We start from the raw sequence: 24,080 nt of genomic DNA on the forward strand, positions 1-24,080 counted from the left end.
TTTGTCTATTAATGTCTTCTCCTGAAATTCCAACTTTATTTGGCCAATTACATTACAAAATTACATGCATCATTATCTGAAAAGAAAAAACAGCTATTAGATTTATTGATCTCTTAATCCATATTATATTATGAAGTATGGTTCAAAGAAGAGGAAGCATAGTGTTAAGAAGAAAGTGAGTGTTTGACTTGAGTAAATGAATAGAACATTATTATAATGTACTCCAGGTTTGATTTCTTTTAAAATTTTAATTAGAGTAAAATTCTTTCTTCTTTTTTCCTCTTCAATGAAAATACCTGTAAATCATTCAGAAATAGACCAAATAGGCCCCTAAGAAAACAATGGCAATGTAATATCTAAATCTGTACTTCTGAACAACTAATAAAATAATAATAAGGAATAAATGAGAACAACAAACTCTTCTTTCTCTCCATAAAATACACTCTAGGGAGACATTCCTTAAATTTGTAAGACTCTACCAAAGAGTTTAATATTTGAAGCCAGAGCACAAAGTAAATACCATTTGTACTCTAGCAACAATAACAACAGCAAAACACTAGGACTCGGAATTTCTTCTGTGGTTCTTATCCTAGTTACAATAGAATGGACAGAGAATTATCTTTAATGACTAGATAGAAGAGCAAATGCCATCAATCATGTCAACATTCAGAGGAATCACATGTGGAATATGGAAGCAATATGGATTACTGCTGAAGTCAGTTCGGTTTATGTCACAAAGGGAGCACAACAGAAAAGAAATAGCAATATATGTCCCTCTGCCATTGCTTTTCCATCCCCTTTCACTTTCACTAATTCCATGTATTAGGTTGAAACATGAAATTGCCAATAATTGGCCATTTTAACCTGCAAAAACAGCAATCTCTTTGGTTCAATCTAATAAATGTCTATGTTCATTTGTATTGAAGCATGCCATAGAATGCAGAGTTCATAAGTCACATCAAAAATTCACTATGCCATCAACCCAGCAGAAGTAATATGAAAAAGGAATGTGAAAATATAGTTCTTCCAAATTCATCACTCTATTTATTGTGACCTTGCATGGGTATAGATCCAAAAGGATTTGCATTCTCTCAGAAAGTGAATTAATGCAGTGAATAGAAATATCCACCTATGTTACCAGAAAGAATAAACTTCGGAGTTACTTTATTGGTAACACGTATCATTTCTCTGCCTAGAGAAACATCCTCTTTGAGGTCATGTCATGAGTCCCTGTTATCAATGAAAAAGCAGAGACTGCCTTGGGTGGACTCTGGAAAATGTATCTAGTTCAAACTCAAGTCTTTGTTCGTCATGAGTTGACATATATTCCTGATAATACATTGATTTTTATGCATTTGTTTTTTCATTACTCCTATATTCTACATTGGAAGGTTCTAAAGGGCAGAGATCATATTTTCTGTTTAGATATATTCTTTAATATATGGATTTCCATACAGTAACATTTACTTTAATAAGTGTAAAGGACATCAGTGTTTTAAAATGACTCATCTAAAATTATTTCCTCAATACTTTATTTCATACAAATTGTTTCCTCTGTTTGTGCTTTCCACCTAATTTTTAAGATTTTATTAATATGGTAAAGGAAAAAGGTTTCCGTTAGTCAATCTCTTTTGAAAAGTAGATCCTCGGACTAGTCTACAGGATCTGAATGATGGGACCCTGCCTTCCTTTCTGGTTTCTCCTGGCCCCTGCCTTCTTTTACTCTATCCCTGAATTTCAACCTTCTTTGTTTTACAATAAGTTATTTCCTACCTCAGGGTTACTGCATGTTTTTCTTTCCCTGACTCATCTTGGTAATTCAACTCATTTTGGGGGGGGTTGTCAATTTTTAATGTCCTCAAAAAAGGCTGTCTGTCCTCTGAATTGCAAAATGACATCCTCTCTATTAGATCTATGTTTGCATGCTATTTGATCAGCATTTTTTTGCGTACTAATATAACTTCTGTCCCAACTAGACGATAAGGTTCAGACATTCAGAATATAATAGCCCTCAGTAAATATTTGTTAAAATAAACATTGACATTATATTCATGAAACATGTGAATACTTAAGAATAATAAAGTGTTTGAAAGATATTCACCAAGGTGTTAACCTTAGTTATCTCCTGGCAGATGGTATTATAGTATTTTTCTATTTTCTCTCTTTTTTGTTTGTTTAACTACATATTTTTTTCCATGTTTAGTATGTAGACATATTTCTTATGTGGATTTTTTTTCCCTTTAAAATGCTACTGAAAAATCATGGAAGTTTGCATGGATGAAAGTTTGAACTGGAATAAACGGTTCTTGGAGGAGCCACCTGCATGTGCACAGGCATGGAGATGATAGCTGGCGTATTTAAAGGAAACAGTTATTTGTTGTAGGTGCAGCAGAGGATAGTCTGTATAGTGCCTGGAAAGGTGAGAGGTCAGTTAGTGGAGGACCTCAAACTCTAAATGACAGTATAGAAAGTTTTCTTTTTTCTTTTGAAAGTTCTCACGCAGAGAACTGACATGACTGGATTTTTATTTGAAAATGTGCAACAAAGTGAGATATGACTTAGAGGAGGGAGAGAGTGGTGGCAAGGAGGTCAGTTATAAGGCCTGATCAGCGTTCCAGGGTAGAGATGGTGAAGGCCCAAAGTAAAGCAGTGGCTATGAGAATGCAAAACAAGGATGGATATAAGAGATAAGGCAAAGATAGAACTAGTATAATCAATCATAGGCAGTGATGGAGAAAGGAGAGTAAAAAAATGAATCTAATCTTTTGAGCCTAGGCAAATGCAAGAATGGTGATGTCATTTACCCAGATAGGGAACCCTAGGAAAACAGTGGTTTTGAGGTTAAAAGAAAATGAGTTGCAATGAGAGGTTCCAATGGAACTTTCAGACAAGGGTGTCCAGTAGGAGAAAGGTAAAGTTAGAAATGAAGACTTAAAAGTCATTAATATAAAACTAACAGCTGATGCCATACGATTATGTGAGATTTCCCCAATAAGAAGAGTTGGAGCAATCAAAAAGAAGGCCAAAGAAAGAATTTTGGAGAAACGCCTATTTTCTAGTGAACCAAGGATGAGGATTCAGGAAAACAAACCGAGAAGGTAGCGTCAGAAAACAATTGGGAGACTGATTTAGAGTAGAATCTTAGGAAAGGAGGTTTCTTGAGAGGAGTGCTACCCAGAAGGGTAACATGCTTTCTAGATGTCAGAGGATCCTAAAGTGACAACAATGATGATGATGATGATAGTTAACGTTGATTGGTTGCTTACTCTCTGCCAAGCTTGGTTAGAAGACAAGTGTTTATTTGCATTAATTCATTTTACACTTAGTGTATGTGTTCTATTGGAGTGTGGGAGTTATAAATCATGTTAGAATAACTTCATGACTAAATAGGAAGTAGAGTCAGTGAATGGCCTGATACAACTTTTTTTTCACGACACTTACCTCCTCTGGGACCAAACTTTCAAACAGCACAGTTGAATTTGCCACAAACTCTGCAATTCTAGTTCATAATTAATTCAAAAAGTCTAATTTCAAGTGGCTCTTGGATGCTTGTCATAACCTATCAGTTTTGAACATCCCATGTGTTGTAGTATGATTGCCTTTGATTTTGAGATGAAAAGGATTTATTTTGTCCTAAGTTTAACTGTGGACATTGCCTGTTGCACTTGAATGAGAATGAAGGGCTCTGACCCACGATTGCTGTAAGCTGTCAAGCCATTGGAGTAGTGTCACTTTCCATCAGGGTTGGCACCGAGGGAATGCTAGGACTCTGATGACAGCAGTCACATTGCCCTAGAGCTGAAAAGGGAGAGCCTCTCCTGGAACAGTTACTTCGCGTAAACTGTTCTGCTTTGGCCTCGTACACTCTGTGTTCCCGGAGAGAGATCAATGCACTATAGAGTTCTCTAGCAGCCATGAGACATGAGAGAATTGCTTCAGAGAGAGAAGAGTCAATGTAAACCCTTGCTATGGATTATTCAGATACTGACAACGACTCTACTTTGGGGTACAGTGATGATGAAGATTCCAGTCATGAAGTTCAGAGAATATCAGAGTCAGTGCACAGAAAACCGTATTTGCAAATATTTTTGGATATTTTTTCATGCTCTATGATTTCATTGAAAGGAATTTCTAACTCCTCCAAAAATGCTTAAAAAAAGAACACTACTAAACTGCATAGCTTTTGTTCATTAATCAATGGCAAGTTTGTGAAATATCTGTTAATTTGCCAAACAATAGCTACTTCTGCAGTAGTACATGTTTATTAATTGTCATGCTGAAATAAACTAATATACAGGTACAGAAATGAATGAATATGAGATTTTTATTTTTAAAGACAATGTGCATGTTAGATCTGGACTGTTATGTAGATACATGGAGCTTTACCTACTATAAAGAAGTGTGCTGTGCTCAGAGGCAATATGTGTTTGGTGAAAGTAGTATATTAGACATTATCTTAAAATTCTATTTATAAAATTCTCTTGCCAATGTTTTTTTCAAAGTCTCATATATTATTCTATTAGAAATTATCAAACACCCTGATATGCCAAAAAGTAAAACTAAAAGAAAGCTCAGTTTTTTAAAAGGAACATTATCTCCCTCTTCTTTTCCCCATGTCTAAACTAGTATTACATGAAGCCCCTGCTACCTTGGCACATGTTCTGTGTGAAACCAGTATCATAACAGCTATGTAGATACGTTACATAGCTGTGGAGCTATTAGGACATCCCTGTTTTATGAGTATTTAATCTTTCATATCTCAGTCCAAGTGATATTTGTTTTTACCATGGTCCTTGGTCCTATAAAGGAAATAAGCACACACAGTAAGTCACAGTATTGTCAGCTTATATAAATATATTCTCTCATCAGAAGTTTCTACAATCTCTCCTAAAATAAGGGATTAATATATGTCAATACTAGGTCAGGTAGCATTTTTCCAGGAGCAAGCTCTCTGGGTACGCAGGGATGGCATTTCCAGACACCTGCATAGGCAGGCATAGTGGCATTAAACATCTTAAGTAGAAATGCAATAACACTGTAATGGCAACATGAGTTTGGCATTGAATGAACTTGGCATTGAATGATTTTCTATTGTTATATAACACTGTTATAAAGCAACATAGCAGAGCTATGACATACTGTGGATAGGAACTCTAATAATTTGAGAATCAAAATGGTTTATTGATTTAGCTTTGCAGTTGGGCACCCATAAACATATTAATGCTGCTTTTTAAAATAGTTAAATATAATTTTTATACTGATGGGCAGAGAGACATTATGAGTGCTTACTGCTCAGAGGTCATCCTGCAGTAGAATGAATTTAGAATAGTTGTCAATTTAAAATCTTATAGCAGAGGGTATAGGCAATGAACTGTTGACAAAAGAACATGGGCTTTGGAGCCAGACAGCTCTTTGTTCAAATACCAAGACTGCGACTCATTAGCTATGTCTGTCTTTTGGTGTATTACATAACATTTATCCCCAAGTGTAAACTTCAGATAAAATACCCACCCTCTGTTATATGCATTAACTGAGATTTGCGCAGATGGTTTAATACAGTTCCTGATATATACTAGATGCTCAATAGATGGCAAATATTATAATCCACTGTTTAATATGCTGTCTTTTCTCCATGTTATGCATCTTTTTTGTTTTGATACATGTCACATTACTGGGTACTGAGCCTGATTGTAGGCCATAACTTACAAAATTTCCTTTTTTTTTTTTTTTAACATCTTTATTGAAGTATAATTGCCTTACAATGGTGTGTTAGTTTCTGCTTTATAACAAAGTGAATCAGTTATACATATACAATATGTTCCCATTTCTCTTCCCTCTTGCATCTCCCTCCCTCCCACCCTCCCCATCTCACCCCTCTAGGTGGTCACAAAGCACCGAGCTGATCTCCCTGTGCTATGCGGCTGCTTCCTACTAGCTATCTATTTTACATTTGGTAGTGTATATATGTCCATGACACTCTCTTACCCTGTCACATCTCACCCCACTCCCTCCCCATATCCTCAAGTCCATTCTCTGGTAGGTCTGTGTCTTTATTCCCGTCTTGCCACTAGGTTCTTCATGGCCTCTTTTTTTTTTTTTTTTTTTTTCCTTAGATTCCGTATATATGTGTTAGCATACTGTATTTGTTTTTCTCTTTCTGACTTACTTCACTCTGTATGACAGACTCTAACTCCATCCACCTCATTACAAATACCTCCATTTCATTTCTTTTTATGGCTGAGTAATATTCCATTGTATATATGTGCCACATCTTCTTTATCCATTCATATGTCGATGGACATTTAGGTTGCTTCCATGTCCTGGCTATTGTAAATAGAGCTGCAATGAACATTTTGGTACATGACTCTTTTTGACCTATGGTTTTCTCAGGGTATATGCCCAGTAGTGGGATTGCTAGGTCATATGGTAGTTCTATTTGTAGTTTTTTAAGGAACCTCCATACTGTTCTCCATAGTGGCTGTATCAATTTACATTCCCACCAACAGTGCAAGAGGGTTCCCTTTCCTCCACACCCTCTCCAGCATTTATTGTTTCTGGATTTTTTGATGATGGCCATTCTGACCGGTGTGAGATGATATCTCATTGTAGTTTTGATTTGCATTTCTCTAATGATTAATGATGTTGAGCATTCTTTCATGTGTCTGTAGGCCATCTGTGTATCTTCTTTGGAGAAATGTCTATTTAGGTCTTCTGCCCATTTTTGGATTGGGTTGTTCGTTTTTTTGTTATTGAGCTGCATGAGCTGCTTGTAAATCTTGGAGATTAATCCTTTGTCAGTTGCTTCATTTGCAAATATTTTCTCCCATTCTGAGGGTTGTCTTTTGGTCTTGTTTATGGTTTCCTTTGCTATGCAAAAGCTTTTAAGTTTCATTAGGTCCCATTTGTTTATTTGTGTTCTTATTTCCATTTCTCTGGGAGCTGGGTCAAAAAGAATCTTGCTGTGATGTATGTCATAGAGTGTTCTGCCTATGTTTTCCTCTAAGAGTTTGATAGTGTCTGCCCTTACACTTAGGTCTTTAATCCATTTTGAGTTTATTTTTGTGCATGGTGTCAGGGAGTGTTCTAATTTCATACTTTTACATGTACCTGTCCAGTTTTCCCAGCACCACTTATTGAAGAGGCTGTCTTTTCTCCACTGTATATGCTTGCCTCCTTTATCAAAGATAAGGTGACCATATGTGTGTGGGTTTATCTCTGGGCTTTCTATCCTGTTCCATTGATCTATATTTCTGTTTTTGTGCCAGTACCAAACTGTCTTGATTACTGAAGCTTTGTAATATAGTCTGAAGTCAGGGAGCCTGATTCCCCCAGCTCCATTTTTCGTTCTCAAGATTGCTTTGGCTATTCGGGGTCTTTTGTGTTTCCATACGAATTGTGAAGTTTTTTGTTCTAGTTCTGTGAAAAATGCCAGTGGTAGTTTGATAGGGATTGCATTGAATCTGTAGATTGCTTTCGGTAGTAGAGTCATTTTCACAATGTTGATTCTTCCAATCCAGGAACATGGTATATCTCTCCATCTATTTGTATCATCTTTAATTTCTTTCATCAGTGTCTTATAATTTTCTGCATACAGGTCTTTTGTCTCCTTAGGTAGGTTTTTTCCTAGATATTTTATTCTTTTTGTTGCAATGGTAAACGGGAGTGTTTTCTTAATTTCACTTTCAGATTTTTCGTCAGTAGTGTATAGAAATGCAAGAGATTTCTGTGCATTAATTTTGTATCCTGCTACTTTACCAAATTCATTGATTAGCTCTAGTAGTTTTCTGGTAGCATCTTTAGGATTCTGTATGTATAGTATCATGTCATCTGCAAATAGTGACAGCTTTACTTCTTCTTTTCCGATTTGGATTCCTTTTATTTCTTTGTCTTCTCTGATTGCTGTGGCTAACACTTCCAAAACTAGGTTGAATAATAGTGGTGAGAGTGGGCAACCTTGTCTTGTTCCTGATCTTAGTGGAAATGGTTTCAATTTTTCACCATTGAGGACAATGTTGGCTGTGGGTTTGTCATATATGGCCTTTATTATGTTGAGGAAAGTTCCCTCTATGCCTACTTTCTGCAGGGCTTTTATCATAAATGGGTGTTGAATTTTGTCGAAAGCTTTCTCTGCATCTATTGAGAAGATCATATGGTTTTTCTCCTTCAATTTGTTAATATGGTGTATCACATTGATTGATTTGCGTATATTGAAGAATCCTTGCATTCCTGGGATAAACCCCACTTGATCATGGTGTATGATCCTTTTAATGTGCTGTTGGATTCTGTTTGCTAGTATTCTGTTGAGGATTTTTGCATCTATGTTCATCAGTGATATTGGCCTGTAGTTTTCTTTCTTTGTGACATCTTTGTCTGGTTTTGGTATCAGGGTGATGGTGGCCTCGTAGAATGAGTTTGGGAGTGTTCCTCCCTCTGCAATATTTTGGAAGAGTTTGAGAAGGATAGGTGTTAGCTCTTCTCTAAATGTTTGATAGAATTCGCCTGTGAAGCCATCTGGTCCTGGGCTTTTGTTTGTTGGAAGGTTTTTAATCACAGTTTCAATTTCAGTGCTTGTGATTGGTCTGTTCATATTTTCTATTTCTTCCTGGTTCAGTCTCGGCAGTTTGTGCTTTTCTAAGAATTTGTCCATTTCTTCCAGGTTGTCCATTTTATTGGCATAGAGTTGCTTGTAGTAATCTCTCATGATCTTTTGTATTTCTGCAGTGTCAGTGGTTACTTCTCCTTCTTCATTTCTAATTCTATTGATTTGAGTCTTCTCCCTTTTTCTCTTGATGAGTCTGGCTAATGGTTTATCAATTTTGTTTATCTTCTCAAAGAACCAGCTTTTAGTTTCATTGATTTTTGCTATTGTTTCCTTCATTTCTTTTTCATTTATTTCTGACCTAATCTTTATGATTTCTTTCCTTCTGCTGGCTTTGGGGTTTTTTTGTTCTTCTTTCTCTAATTGCTTTAGGTGCAAGGTTAGGTTGTTTATTCGAGATGTTTCCTGTTTCTTGAGGTAAGCTTGTATTGCTATAAACTTCCCTCTTAGCACTGCTTTTGCTGCGTCCCATAGGTTTTGGGTCGTCGTATCTCCATTGTCATTTGTTTCTAGGTATTTTTTGATTTCCCCTTTGATTTCTTCAGTGATCACTTCGTTATTAAGTAGTGTATTGTGTAGCCTCCATGTGTTTGTATTTTTTACAGATCTTTTCCTGTAATTGATATCTAGTCTCATAGCGTTGTGGTCGGAAAAGATACTTGATACGATTTCAGTTTTCTTAAATTTACCAAGGCTTGATTTGTGACCCAAGATATGGTCTATCCTGGAGAATGTTCCATGAGCACTTGAGAAAAATGTGTATTCTGTTGTTTTTGGGTGGAATGTCCTATAAATATCAATTAAGTCCATCTTGTTTAATGTATCATTTAAAGCTTGTGTTTCCTTATTTATTTTCATTTTGGATGATCTGTCCATTGGTGAAAGTGGGGTGTTAAAGTCCCCTGCTATGATTGTGTTGCTGTCGATTTCCCCTTTTATGGCTGTTAGTATTTGCCTTATGTATTGAGGTGCTCCTATGTTGGGTGCATAAATATTTACAATTGTTATACCTTCCTCTTGGATCGATCCCTTGATCATTATATAGTGTCCTTCTTTGTCTCTTGTAATAGTCTTTATTTTAAAGTCTATTTTGTCTGATATGAGAATTGCTACTCCAGCTTTCTTTTGATTTCCATTTGCATGGAATATCTTTTTCCATCCCCTCACTTTCAGTCTGTATGTGTCTCTAGGTCTGAAGTGGGTCTCTTGTAGACAGCATATATATGGGTCTTGTTTTTGTATCCATTCAGCCAGCCTGTGTCTTTTGGTGGGAGCATTTAATCCATTTACATTCAAGGTAATTATCGATATATATGTTCCTATTCCCATTTTCTTAAATGTTTTGGGTTTGTTATTGTAGGTGTTTTCCTTCTCTTGTGTTTCTTGCCTAGAGAAGTTCCTTTAGATTTGTTGTAAAGCTGGTTTGGTGGTGCTGAACTCTCTCAGCTTTTGCTTGTCTGTAAAGGTTTTAATTTCTCCATCGAATCTGAATGAGATCCTTGCTGGGTAGAGTAATCTTGGTTGTAGGTTTTTCTCCTTCATCACTTTAAGTATATCCTGCCACTCCCTTCTGGCTTGCAGAGTTTCTGCTGAAAGATCAGATGTTAACCTTATGGGGATTCCCTTGTGTGTTATTTGTTGTTTTTCCCTTGCTGCCTCAAAATTTCCTTTTTTAAAATAAAATATTCTCAATTTCTATTGACTATGTCACTTTTCTGATCTTTGATTTTTCACCATCTACATTTTAAAATATCTATGTATTTTCTTTTTGTTGCAAGGAAATTGCATTTATTTTGAAAGTATATCCAATTTAGACCAGATAATATGATACAGTTTTAAAATGTTGGACATTTGTGATGAAAGCATTTTTAAAAAATTCATATGCATGGAAAATATGTTGAAAATGAAGCATTATTTTTCACATGTTATATTTTTAAAGACTCTGTGGGCAATTTTAAGTTGTCAAGGTAGAAATATATTTTAGGGAAAGTTAGTTTTCTATAAAGCTACGATAGATTTTTAAAAAATACACTGGCAGCAATTTGTAGTAACATATGCTGCCATGAGCAGTCTCCTAAGAAATAAGTCATTCATACAATTTATGAGGCACCTGATGGGCATTACTGATGATTTCTGTCTGTTGTGTCCACTTCACCAAAAATTGCTACATAGAAGTAATAATGGACTTGAAAATATATTATCTATTTCTATGGAACAGAAAGAAAATCCTCACTTTGTTCTTGGGTAGTAGCATTTCATAAAGTACCAGACAGCGCCTCCACAAAGGCAGTATTGGTGATGAGAAAAATTAGAAGTAATGAACGGCAGGACCCACTGCTCTCTCTGTGCTAGGCATTGTGAAAAACATCATTATTGCATTTAAGACCATTAAATGGGCACTGTTATCATTCCCATTTTTATAGATGAGGAAACTGAGGCTTTCATAAAGCATGTATACCTTGTTTTGTAAAACTGAGATAGTGTGACTCCAAGGCCTGAACTCTATTCTTCCCAAGGTTTCAAGATTCCTATCCACACACTTACTAAGCAACTCATCTGTTCCAGCCATTCAGTATAAAATGGGGAGCAAAACTAGCCATGGACCCTGCCTTCATAACGTTTAGTGGAAGGAGGATAGAGCCATTAACCAACAAATAAATGCATAAATTATAAACTGTGATAGGTACTTGGATGGAGAGGTACATAAGGCCGTGAGAACAGATAAATAGGGAACCCAACCTAGTTAATTCGGCATGGTATCCCCGAGGAAAGGGGCACCTAAGCCGAGATCTAAAGGGTAAGCAGGTGTGAACTGGTCGAGGAGTTGGAGAGGAAGTTCCTAGGCTTAGGGAAGGCTTGGTAAGAAGAACTCATGACGGGAAGGAGATCTTGTGTTCAGTCGTTTAGAGGAGCCAGTTTGGCTGGAAGGTGGAGGGTGTAGGGGAGACACTGGGAGGATCATACTGGAAACTGAAGAGACCGAAAGAGGAATTTTAGAATCAGAAGCAAACTTTGTATGGTAGGTAGATTAAAAATATACAATAATCAATAGGTTTTTTTCTTTAATAGCAATAACCAATGAGAAAAAGAAATGGAAAAGGAATGCCATAAGAGAAACTGATAATATAAAACACCTAAGAATACTTTTTTAAAAAATGCTAGGAAAAAGATTAAGAAAGATTAAGTGAAAAAGATTAAGAAAGACTAAGACATAAAACTAGATCTGAACAAGTGGAGAGTCATGCTGTGCTCTTGCAAGGAAAATTAATATAATCAGAAAGTTCTTCTTCTGAAATCAATGTAAAAATGTAATACAACTCTACTAGAATCCCAATGTGGGTTTCTTTAGATGTGGAAAAATGATTTTAAAGTCTTTATGAAATGTGAATGCTTAAGAATATCATCAAGATATTTCTGAAAAAGAATTTTGGTAGGGGAAACTGCTTTTCCAAATAATAAATACTAATAGTTACTATAAAGCAACTGTAGTGGTAGCGGCATCATGTAGCAACAGTGAAAGACAAAAGGATCAATGGAAAAATATAGTTCAGAAGTATCTGTGAGAACTTAGTGTATTTTGAAAAAATAAAAATCCACTGGGAAAATCTTTATTTTCAAGACTTTAAAGCCTGATATTAGAGACATATGATGTTTCAATTATGATTTTTAGATGGTTATTAACACCATATTATTTCCTATGTACATATCTCTGTAATGTATTTCATACTTATTTTTATCATTAATTATATTAGCTTAGAAATTTTACCTTACTAGGAAACAGTGTGTTTCAAGTATAACTTAATATTTCCATGACAGTGGTACTATTAAATTTTTAGTAGCTCAAAATGAAATGTGAATGTTAATTTACCAAATCCACCTTTGACCACTGGATAAGATGAGATACCATGGCAGATTTACAAAAGTTTAAGAGATTGATAGATATTCCTGCAGTGACCAATTAGATGCTTATAAAGGAACAGTATGTATATACATATTTCAATCAGAGTGATTAAGATTTGTTGAATATTCTTGAACAACCATAAGCTCTGGTATAGGTGAATAACTGTTTATTATAAGTTGCCAAAAGATTGGTCACATAAGTACAGGGTCTCCAAAGTAAGAAAATGATTAAAACAGGTCCATTATTCTCAGGGTAATAATGATAAATTCATACACAAATGGATTAGGTACTCAAGTTTCCAGAATTATATCTTCTGGTCTTTTAAAAAGTTTACCTATTCATGTTCATTACTGTATTTATCATCATCCAATTAATTCATTAACTCCCCAAATAGCATAGGGAATGATGATATAAAATTTTGTTTCATTTGTGTAAGTAAAACTTTAAGTTTGAAAATTATAACTACTAGATTATAATTGTAAGATTTGTGTGATAAATGACAAGAGTAATATGGTTCCTCAGGACAAAGAAATTTGAAACATGAACAAAACTTAAACCTGGAAGTGCAAAAAGAGTATACATAGTTTAATATGTGTCTTGAATTAATCATAATGAGCACTTTTCTTTGATATTAAAGGGTGTTTTACTTCAATCTCTCTCTATTTTTTGTATAGGGAAGATGTCAGAACAGCAAACGTAATTGCTGCAGAAGCTGTAACCTGCCTTGTGATCGACAGAGAGTAAGTGCCTTGCTTTCTTATGCATATTGCACGCTCATATCAGTGACACACATAAGTTCCTGGAATTAGACATCGCTTCATGGAGCTATTAATACCTGTTTTATATCTTTTTATTTAAAATGAGTTCTATATTTGATTCGCATTCCCTGTTATTCTTGGAAGTGGCTCACTCTGCCATTCCAACTTTGTGATCTTTAACAAGGTATTTAACCACTATGAACTTCACCTCAGCTCATTTGGGAACTGGGGATAATGCAACATCATAGAGATATCGTGAGGATTGCTGAGAACACATGAGAAAAGCATGTGTTCCAATGTTCATTGCAGCTCTATTTACAATAACCAGGACATGGAAGCAACCTAAGTGTCCATTGACAGATGAATGGATAAAGAAGATGTGGCACATATATACAATGGAATATTACTCAGCCATGAAAAGAAACAAAATTGAGTTATTTGTAATGAGGTGGATGGACCTAGAGTCTGTCATACAGAGTGAAGTAATCAGAAAGAGAAAAACAAATACCGTATGCTAACACATATATATGGAATCTAAAAAAAAAAAAAATGGTTGTGAAGGACCTAGGGGCAGGACAGGAATAAAGATACAGATGTAGAGAATGGACTTGAGGACACGGGGAGGGGGAAGGGTAAGCTGGGACGAAGTGAGAGAGTGGCATGGACATATATACACTACCAAATGTAAAATAGATAGCTAGTGGGAAGCAGCTGCAGAGCACAGGGAGATCAGCTCGGTGCTTTGTGACCACCTAGAGGGGTGAGATAGGGAGGGTGGAAGAGAGGCACAAGAGGGAGGGGATACAAGGATATATGTATATGTATAGCTGATTCACTTTGTTCTAAAGCAGAAACTAACACACCATTGTAAAGCAATTATACTCCAATAAAGATGTTAAAAAAAAGAAAAGAAAAACATGTGTCCAAGTGGTCTTTACCCAGGAGACACTTGACCAATGTTATTCGTGTAAATTTTTTAAAAATAATAATTAGTAATATTTTTCAAATATATTTATAATTTATAAAATATAGTATATTTTATAATTATAAATTATTTTACGTTTATATAATATAAATTTATTATTATTGTTACTAGGAAATGGACTATTCCTTGAGCATGTTTTAGTTTTCTCCTCTATTCTTCTGTCCCCAAATTTCTAAAATAGAAGCATTTAGGAAGACACTTTTGGAGAAGGCATCAGTTCTAGACATAGGCGTATTTAGGGCCATTAAAAGTTTGTTCAGTGATGCTGCTGCCTGTTCTTCTCTTTATTCTGCCTTGCTAGCCCCATTACCTGAATGCTTTACAGGTTAAACTATTATTGACTCTCCAATAGCCTGAGTGAAATGCATGTCTACTGTCTGGAAGCAGTCCTCCAGATGTTTTCTCTTTGCTGTGTATGTGGATACATTTATCACAAAAGCCAAGTGCCTGACCCAGGAGAAGAACCGTAAAGCATCCATTTTAGTGGAGCCATTAGAGCTGGAATAGGCTGTGAATGTCAGTGTGGAATGAAACTGAGGGGCAGATATGATCAGTTCAGAATGGAGGAGTTGAATGTTGAGCTCAGGGGGCTCTGGACGTAGAGGAATCCCACTTGATTCACAAATCTCACTTTTGCATGCCCCTCTGTGCTGGATCTCTAGAACCAGAGCAGTGGCATCATTGCAGATTGATAGCTATATCCATGAATATTTCTGAAACAGTTATTCTTCATCTGGTTCCCAGAAACAGCAATTACGTGTTCATTCTTTCTTTCATTTGACTAACGTTTTTCTGAGGCTGTAGCACATAGGAGGCATTGTTAAGTGCTGTGACAAGAATCAAAGGAGCAGCACAGATCCTGGTTTGGGGGGCTAGCTTCTAATAGAGGAATTGTGGCATTTATACAAATAACCATCATGCAAAGCAGAATGCGAGAAGGGTCCACAGTGTACTGTGGGAGTCCAGAGAAGGGAGTTGACTACTTCTGGGGAGAATCAGGGAAGTCTTCATGGAATAAATGGTTTTATTAGATAAATCTGTAAGTATAGGAGAAGCAAGATAAATAGAGTGAATAGCATAAGCAGTACTCAGAATAGAACTATGAGCCATTTCTACTGGCTCAAGGGAGGCTGTGTAAAGGGAGTTGGAGGAGGTGTGACAGAAACGTTCACAAACATGTAGGGGCTGGTTCACCAAGATTACCAAGTCGTGGGAGAAGGGTGACTTTGACAGTTCTCTGCAGCCAGATAGTGTCACTAGAACACTGAGAAGGCTGTGTCAGATGAATTAGAGGGAGAGGATAGAGACAGAATAACTGACTGGCAGTCTGTAAGTCCAAGTGGTGATCATGAGACCATTAATGGGAGGCATACATTAGAATGAAGAGGTAAACCCAGAGGGCTCAACACTTGACTGAATGTGAAGGCTAAGGGAGAAATTAGGGGTGTAGTCAGGATTAAGAAGATCTAGAAGGAATGTTGAAAAAAAATTAGTTTGGGAGGCATAATGATTTTTCACTAAAAATATAAGAAATTTGACATACAAGTTGGACACTCAGGAACGGATACCCTGCAGGAGGCAGAAAATGTGGGACAATAACGCATTAGAGTTAACTTAAAATTAACTTAAAAATTGCTGACATAGAGTTAACAGCTGAAGCCATAAGACTGGATGGAATTGCGTGAAAGGATAGAGAAGATAAAAGGACCAATATTAGAATTTGGGGCAATTCTTACATTTAAAAGTGAGGCAGGGGAAGAAAACCAGTGAATAAAACTGCAATGTTAGCACTCAGAGCAGTGTAGGAAACCCCAGAAACCAAGAGAAGATTTCGAGAGAAAAAGGATAATCGGCAGCATTAAATGCAAGTGAGAAGCTGAGAGGCATAGATAGAGAGAAAAGGGCAATAGGTTTAGTAACCTGGGAGAAAAAAAATTTAATAAAATGGTGAGAATGGAATCCAGATTTCAAAGAGTCAGTGAGTGCTGAGGAAGTGAGAGCAATAAGACTAAAGGGTTATTTCTTTCAAGAAATTGAGTTAAGAAAAAAAAAACGGGGGGTGGGGGGATAAGGGAATGCTTGATGGAAATGTGTCCACAGGGGGAGGAAACTGTGGGCAAACAAGGAAAGGTAACTTGGAGAATACTTTTTAAAAATTTTCTGGAAATAGTGAAAAAGAGGAAAGAAAGAAAATTTGTAGAGATGTAAATAAGGAAAGTTATGGGAACTTGGATGGCCTTAATCTTGCCTCTACAGCATAAAGCAAGGGAATCTGGTGAGGGAAGAAGTGACACTGGGGCTGAGGGTTTGCCAGCTGACTGGGGACAGATGGGTAATCGTATCAGTTTATATCTCTACAGTCCTTTGTAATTTATGAATTTCCACATGTATGAGATCCCACCTGGAAAAAAGATAGGATGTTTAACAAAAAAAGAAACTGAAACCCATAAAAGTTTAATAACGTGATAAGGTTTCATGGTAAATGGTAAAGCCCAGATTCATCAAGTCAGAGGAACAAACTGATGGGACATTGTGAGTCATCTAGTGCAGGTTCTTCACTTTAGTTAACTGAGATCCCGAGAGATGAAGGAGCATCAGGTAGCATCACACACATACATTTGATCTCATCCATTCTCTTTTCTCAAACCTAGTCATATATAGTGTGCAGTGGGGAGTGTATGGACTCTGTCAAATAAAGCTCAATACTGAATATTTACTGCACCATGTTATGAGAATATGGGCAAGTTATTTAAATTCTAAGTCTCAGTTTACCTATCTGCAAAATGGGATAATGTCACCTAAATTATAAAATTGGTTTGAAGATCAAACAGTTTAATTCATATCAAGGTCCGTGCACAGCACAAGATGTATAGTAAGCACTCAATAAATGTGCCCTTCCTTTTCTTAGAGAAAGTATTGGAATCCCTTGGATGTAGCAGCTTTTCTGTCTAATCAGCATAAGTTTATCTTCAGGGGTATACACAGAAAGGATACCTTGAGGGAGGTCTAGCTTTAAACATAAATATAGAGAGGACAGCTTGAGTCTAGGGCTCAAGAGGTGCATTTCTGTACTCATGAGAGGAGTTGGGCTTCTCACCAAATGATGAATTCACAGCTTAAAAAATCAAACTGTAACTGAAGGATCTTCTCGTAAGCCTGTTGGTGGTACCTAATTTATGGCCAATTAGGGGAGCACCAGGACTTCATCCCATGCAAACAGATGGCGGATGTTAGAACTGTCAACAAAAGGAGCTTCTTTCAAAAATTTACAACTGAGGTACCATGTTACATAAGCCAGTGATTATGCTTTATCATTCCAGAGGGACAGCAAAAGAACATTATTGTAACTAATCATGCATGTCAGAATTTTTTTAAAAAAATGCTCATTGACAAACTAGAAAATGATAAACAGGTACATGGTTTTCTCAGGAAGCATTCTCTGAGGATGGGTTTCTTGCAGCCTTGTCATTATTTTAATAATTACCCAGTCTATCTGCAGTCTTTCTAAAATTCATGAAAATTGACATAAAAGAATATTAATCTAACAGAACAATCTATTTCCATTAATAAAGTTCTTGAATATATAAAACACAACTAAGAATATTTAGCATCTCTTGTTTTGGAATCCATGAAAAGAAATAAATACAAAAGTAACTATATCATTGTGTTCCTTAGTCAGTTATGCAATGTTTACTTCTTCATTGGCATGGTAAGTTGTTAATGAAGCTAGGAGTTCACGTAGGATAATTTATTTTTTGACATGTTGAGATCATTTTTAAAGACAGTAATATAACTACTAGTAAATATTCAAAGAGTTACATATTTTCCCCCAGGAAATTAAGATCTAAGTTAGAGTCTTAGCTCTATCCCTGATTTATTGTGTAACCTCCAAGATGTAGCCATATTGGTTATACAAATTGAAACACTTTCATACTGGTTGGTGATTAGCAGTAGTCTGAGCTCCCTGTGTGTTTTTCCCACCCCTCTGCTGCCTGGTGATCTGATTCCTCTGGCCAGGAATCTCCAGATCTCTCCTTGATCCAGCAACTAAAAGGGAGCATCTGGCATACATCAGGACAAGTGTCCATTCTGATTGGTCAATTCCTGTGTCATACTGGCAACTAATTATTTTGACTAGTAATGTCAAGCTAAAATGACAGTTTATCACCAGGAGTTTTCAAACTTTTGTTTTACTAAACCCATTGTTTAAATAAAATAAATTAGAAAGAAAACAGGAACTTTTTTTGGCTGTCAAGAGAGTAAGACCTCTTAGTCTACCCAGGAGTCTTCCCTCTCTCCCTCCAAATCACTCACTCCACATGATTCTTAAGGCCCTTCATGAGACCCCATGAGTCACTAAAATGATTTACAAACCATGTATGACTAACCCTTACCTTTTTGTGACACTCTGTGATATTTAATCATACTTTGGAGCCAGTTGTGTTATTGAGACAAAGTCTGGGAACTAGCCTAGAGGAAGTGCAGTGTACTGGGGCATAAAAATGATGAGATTAGGAGGGAGTGTCAAATATCAGATTATGGGGCATTGGAAATGGCAGTCTTAGAAATTAAGGTATCTCTATAGATCAGAAAAGCCTAGGTTACTCTGGTTCAAGTTTTTACCTCCTAGAGCTAAGTTGACTTGTGTGTAAAAGACATATTCATACCATCTATTTAAAAGAGTAGCAAGACTGTAGCATAGCCACTAGGCTAATGATTAGGAAGCAACTCATAGGTCTAAGGCTGGTCCCAAAATCTGTACAAAATAGAGTAGCAAATAGGTTACCAAGAAAGATTGGACATAGAGAAAAAGTCACTGGAATTGGTAAACTGAAGACTACTTCTCAACACCCAAACTGGAACCTAGGTATTAAAACTGAGATTAGAGCCAGACTAGGAAATTTTAACATTTATTCAGAATAAAAAATGAATGCCTGCTTCCTGTGTCAGTTACTTGGGCTACTGAGATGAACAAGACACGAATTCAATACAGGTTTGAAAACCGAGTGTATAGGACCAGCTCAATTATATTAAATTTATGTTGCTGTTGTTGTTTCTTTACCAGTGCTGGTAGCAAAACCTCCATCTGTCTATTCACCCTATCCTCCACATGTAGCCTGTTTCTAGTACTAGTTTCCAGTTCTTTAGCCACATCTGCCATCAGTCTTCAAGGATAGTGTTTCTCATCCTGGCCTCTACCCAGATCTCCTCCCCGCCTTCTTGCTTATGGTAGGTTGGTGCCTTCCTCCATTCCCCTTTGCCGTGGCTTATTTAGGTGTTCAACTCCAAGTTGAAAGTAAAATAAACAAAAATACTGAATCCACTGAAGCCATGCTCTGGGCTCCGTAGAACAAGCACAGACCAGCCAGGCAGGAGCCAGGGAAGTCATCTATATCAGGACTTAGGATGTCAGAGAAGATGGAAACATATGGAAAAATAGTATTTATCCAACTTCTCTCAGGGAGGGTGCTATAGATGCTTCCTGGCTAAGGCTCCTGTCAAGAAGGAACAGATGATCACTAAACTTCCCCACAAAAATGGTGGGTTGTATTAGGGGCAGGAGGTTTATTTTCTGAGTGAGGTATGTAAGTATGAAGCCATAGCTGCATGACGTAAACCAGGGATAGGAAAACTTTTTCTGTAAAAGGCCAGAACATCAATAGTGTATGCTTTGTGGGCCGAATGATCTTTGTTGCACCTACACAATTCTACCATTGTAATGTAAAAGCAACCGAAGACAATAGTAAATAAATGAAATGTCTTTGTTCCCATAAATCTGTTTATAGACAATGAAATTTGAATTTCATATTATTTTTAGAGGTCAAGAAGTATTCTTCTTCTTTTGAAACTTTTTTGTTCCTGCCACTTAAAAATGTACAAATTGTTCTCAGCTAATGGCCGTACAAGAAACAGTCAGCGGGCTGAATTTGGCCTGTGAGCCATAGCTTTCTGACCCCTGACTTAACCAATATTAAAGAATTGAGTGCTGCCCCCAGTGGCCCTGTTCTGATCTTCCTCCGGGTTGTGCTCAGCCTATCTTGTAAATATAGCAAATACACGAAGAATACTGGTTTGTTGTTTTGTTTGTTTGTTTGTTTTTATTTATTTTTGGCCGTGTTGGGTCTTCGTTTCTGTGCGAGGGCTTTCTCCAGTTGCGGCAAGCGGGGGCCACTCTTCATCGCGGTGCGCGGGCCTCTCACTGTCGCGGCCTCTCTTGTTGCAGAGCACAGGCTCCAGACGCGCAGGCTCAGTAGTTGTGGCTCACGGGCCTAGTTGCTCCGCGGCATGTGGGATCTTCCCAGACCAGGGCTCGAACCCGTGTCCCCTGCATTGGCAGGCAGATTCTCAACCACTGCACCACCAGGGAAGCCCCAAGAATACTGGTTTGACGTGCCTTCTGGTGTTGGTCCTCCCAAGGCCATCTGTCAACTTGCTTTCCCCTCACTGACACCATTCACCCTCCAGTTCCCTCATCCTCTTCACTTTACTCTTTTACACACCCCACACACACATGCACACTTTCTTCTTCGTCTTTTTCTTTTTTTTGGCCGTGCTGCGTGGCATACAGGATCTTAGTTCCCCAACCAGGGATTGAACCCATGCCCCACTGACTGCCAGGGAATTCCCTGATCCCTGTACTTCTTAATTGCACTCCTGCATTCTCAAGGGCTTTGCTTCAGGCTTTTCATTAATTTGGGTAGTAGCCAATTAGAGATTAAGATGATTCTCTGTGAGTTATTTGCATTTTGATGACATACCCCTGAACACTGAAAAATCATGAAAATCCAGAAGATTTTAGAATTTCAGGTGTCATGGAAGGAGAGGGGAGGGACCGTATGGGAAGAATTTGGTGAGAGCAGAATCTTTCCAGCACCATTCTCACCCCACAGTTCTAACCAGGTCAGTCTCATGAAGGCCCATGCACCCAGTGGTGTGTGCCCCACCTAGGTCACCTGTGTCCTTGTCTTTTTATAGTTGCCATTCTGGGTCCACATGACAGGACTAAAGGGGCTCCACATGCCACATTGCCTGTAGTCACATTACTTAACTGATAGGGTGACAAATTTAAAATATTTCACAGCCTCAGCCTTTCCCACGATCTAAGTATATTTTACTTTGGTTCATTTTCCAGAAAGAAATCTGAGGCGATGTGAGGATATTTGCAGGATGAGCATGAGAAAACAGGTGTGAATGGTGTCAGTTGCGATCATTTGGGCTTGTCTTTTTTATGGAGATGTTATTGATTGGTGTGCTTTACAAAAAAAAATTTACTAAGTAAGAGAGAGAAAATCCAGAAGTTTAAAGAGAGTCGTTAATATTGGTTCAGTTTAATAATGGGAGTTGAATTATAGCGTGCCCTGAGCAAGCATGATCTAACTACAAAATAAGCACATAGCCACTGGAAAAGGGTTATAATCCAGAGATAGTATTCATGGTTTAAACTCATAGAAAGAGATGAATGGGGCTGCTTTTCATCATGTGTGCCTTTTCTAATGCTTTAAAATCGTAGACCCTCCTCCTGCTGCAGGTCATTAGAGAAATTATATATAGCATTACTGACTAGGGAGCTCATTGAGAAGGTCTGGTCCCTTGCTTCATCCACCCAAATAAAATTTACTGGTTACTGGCCTTATGTCAGCCACTCAGACATCTAATATTTGGGGAGTTTAGAGGCAAATGTGTAAATATTACACTACCTATTTCTATCCCTGTTGTATGGATAATTTCCAGCTCTAATTTGTTGTGTCCCAAACTCACTGAGGTTCTAACAGTATCCTTTGGTAACCTGGACTCTATTCAAACTAAAAGAAGTCCAATGTCATTAATATGTTGGTAGAGCATTAATCAAATTTAGCACATTCTTTTGTTTAAAAAACATTGTTAAAATTTTTTCAGATGATGACCAGATTAGTCAAAAAGTCATAGCAGAAATTCAGGATACAGTAGAGACAAGGAGTAGTCACAAACCCCAAGCCTGTAAGAGAGCACACAGGGAAAACACTCCTCTTCCCCTATCCCTCTGTCCACCCTCCACCCTGCCCTGCTGAGACTAAGAACTAGACCTTGTTATGGGGAAAGGTTTCTGAAACTGGATATTATTGACATTTTGGGTCAGCTAGTTGGTTTTTGTGGAGGGCTGTCCTGTGCATTGTAGAATGTTTAGTAGCATCCTGACCTCTACCCACTAGATAAAAGTAACACCCCCCGACAACCCCAACGTGACAACAAAAAGTGTCCCCAGATACTGCCAAGTGTCCCCTGGGGGAAAATCACCCTTGTTGGGAAGGACACAGCCATGGCTTGCTAGATGGCAGTAAAGTGCTCTGATGCCATGGGAGTAGAACTTGTGCCAGAAGGGTTCCAGGGAAAGCTGTTCATAACGAGGAAACCACCTAAGGGGAAGTGTGCTGGGAAAGCTGCTGGCTGCTTAGTATTGCTGGCCTCCAAGTACTGTAGTAGCCGTACACTGGAGAAGCCACAAGAACCTGCCAAGCTGACTGGAGCCAGGAAGCAAAATACTTTATTCTTGCAATATCTCCCCAGTGCCCTCTCCTGGCAAAGTTTCAGTGCCAGTTGGCAAAGAAAGAAACTTAATAGCCCAGATCCATTTTTATAGGGCAGTCAAAAGGGTGAATTTAGAGCTGACAAGCAATAAATAAATCAATAACCAGTATAGATTCCAAACCAAATCCTATTCCAAGGTCCAGAGCTATAAAGATAAATAGCAAAGTCTTTGCTTGCCTTGGAGTAACTCCTGATCAGTACAGATGCATTAAAAATCATGAGAAATTTCCATTTCAGTGTGAAAAAAAAACTTGGGGAGAACTGAAGAGGGAGAAATGTGTTTTGCCTGTAGCATCCCAGGGGACTTGCTGGACAAAGTGATATGTGAGTCAAGTCTTTAAGTTTGAGTAGGAATTTTACAAGTGAAGAAGGGAGGATAAATACAGCTCCTGCTGAAGGAAGGACGTACACTAAGATGAGGAATTTGGAAATGTCACTGTCCAGTAAAAAGTGGAATATGGCAAGAAAAGAGGATTTATGGGTCAAGGAACTGGAGAGTAAACTAGACAGGTGGTGTACTGGGAGATACAGCTGGAAAGAAGAGATGGGGACAGATTATAAAGAAATCTCCTAATATCTCAAACTAAAAGAATATGATTTTATCCTCTGGGCAATGAGGAACCATCAGAAGACAGTGACTATTGCAGTTTGTATTTGCTTTTGAGGGAAGGGAGTGGAAGATCGATTCCAATAGGATGAACTCAAGCAGGGAAACTACTAGGAGACTACAGCGACAGCCCTAGGGGTTTCTCACTAGAGTTTAAGAGTCTAAACTTCAAAGCAGATTTGGGGGAATAATTAAATGTGAGAGGTTGAGAAAGAAGTGCTTCTGTCTTGGGAGATTTGGTGGATGTCTATAATAGATCAAAAGTATGAGAGATAGAGCAGGTTGAGGTGAAAGTAATTGGTCGATCAGTTAAGGATATGTTAAGTTCAGACTGTCTAAGTGGTGTTCAGATATTCAGATGGAGAAGTCCACTGACAGTTAGAAATGAGTTGTTTTACTTTTTCCTGACAATCAGACGATAAATAGAAATTGACGTTGGATTTCACAGTTCAGCACTTTAAAAATATTACAATCACAACTTTGGTTTTGTTAATTACAACAATTGTTTTGTTTTACACCAATGAATAAATAATTCATTTTCCCTGTTAATTCTTAAAACCTTTCTATATTTCTGAGGCTTGCATTTTTTTTTTCCATCAGATGTTTTAAAAACTGTTGTTTAGAACTCAGCAATGCCTTTGGAACTCATAAGCCAGTTGTGTGAA

The 24,080-nt window shown here is 37.5% G+C and overlaps 1 protein-coding gene across 3 annotated transcripts in view; it reads left to right on the plus strand.

Annotated features, from left to right (window-relative positions):
* Nucleotides 1-24,080, plus strand: part of PRKG1 (protein kinase cGMP-dependent 1) — a 1,231,494-nt gene that overhangs the window by 1,082,927 nt on the left and 124,487 nt on the right. For 2 of the 3 annotated variants that reach the window (XM_082423704.1, XM_082423703.1), the window contains exon 8: nt 13,175-13,240. In XM_082423704.1, the coding sequence (XP_082279830.1) occupies nt 13,175-13,240 (66 nt within the window). Of the gene's footprint in view, nt 1-1,853; nt 4,055-13,174; nt 13,241-24,080 lie in introns of those variants that run through there. The other variant, XM_082423705.1, reaches the window with a different exon arrangement.

This window comes from Balaenoptera physalus (assembly GCF_965194825.1).
Source record: "Balaenoptera physalus genome assembly, chromosome: 14".
NCBI classification, from domain to species: domain Eukaryota; kingdom Metazoa; phylum Chordata; class Mammalia; order Artiodactyla; family Balaenopteridae; genus Balaenoptera; species Balaenoptera physalus.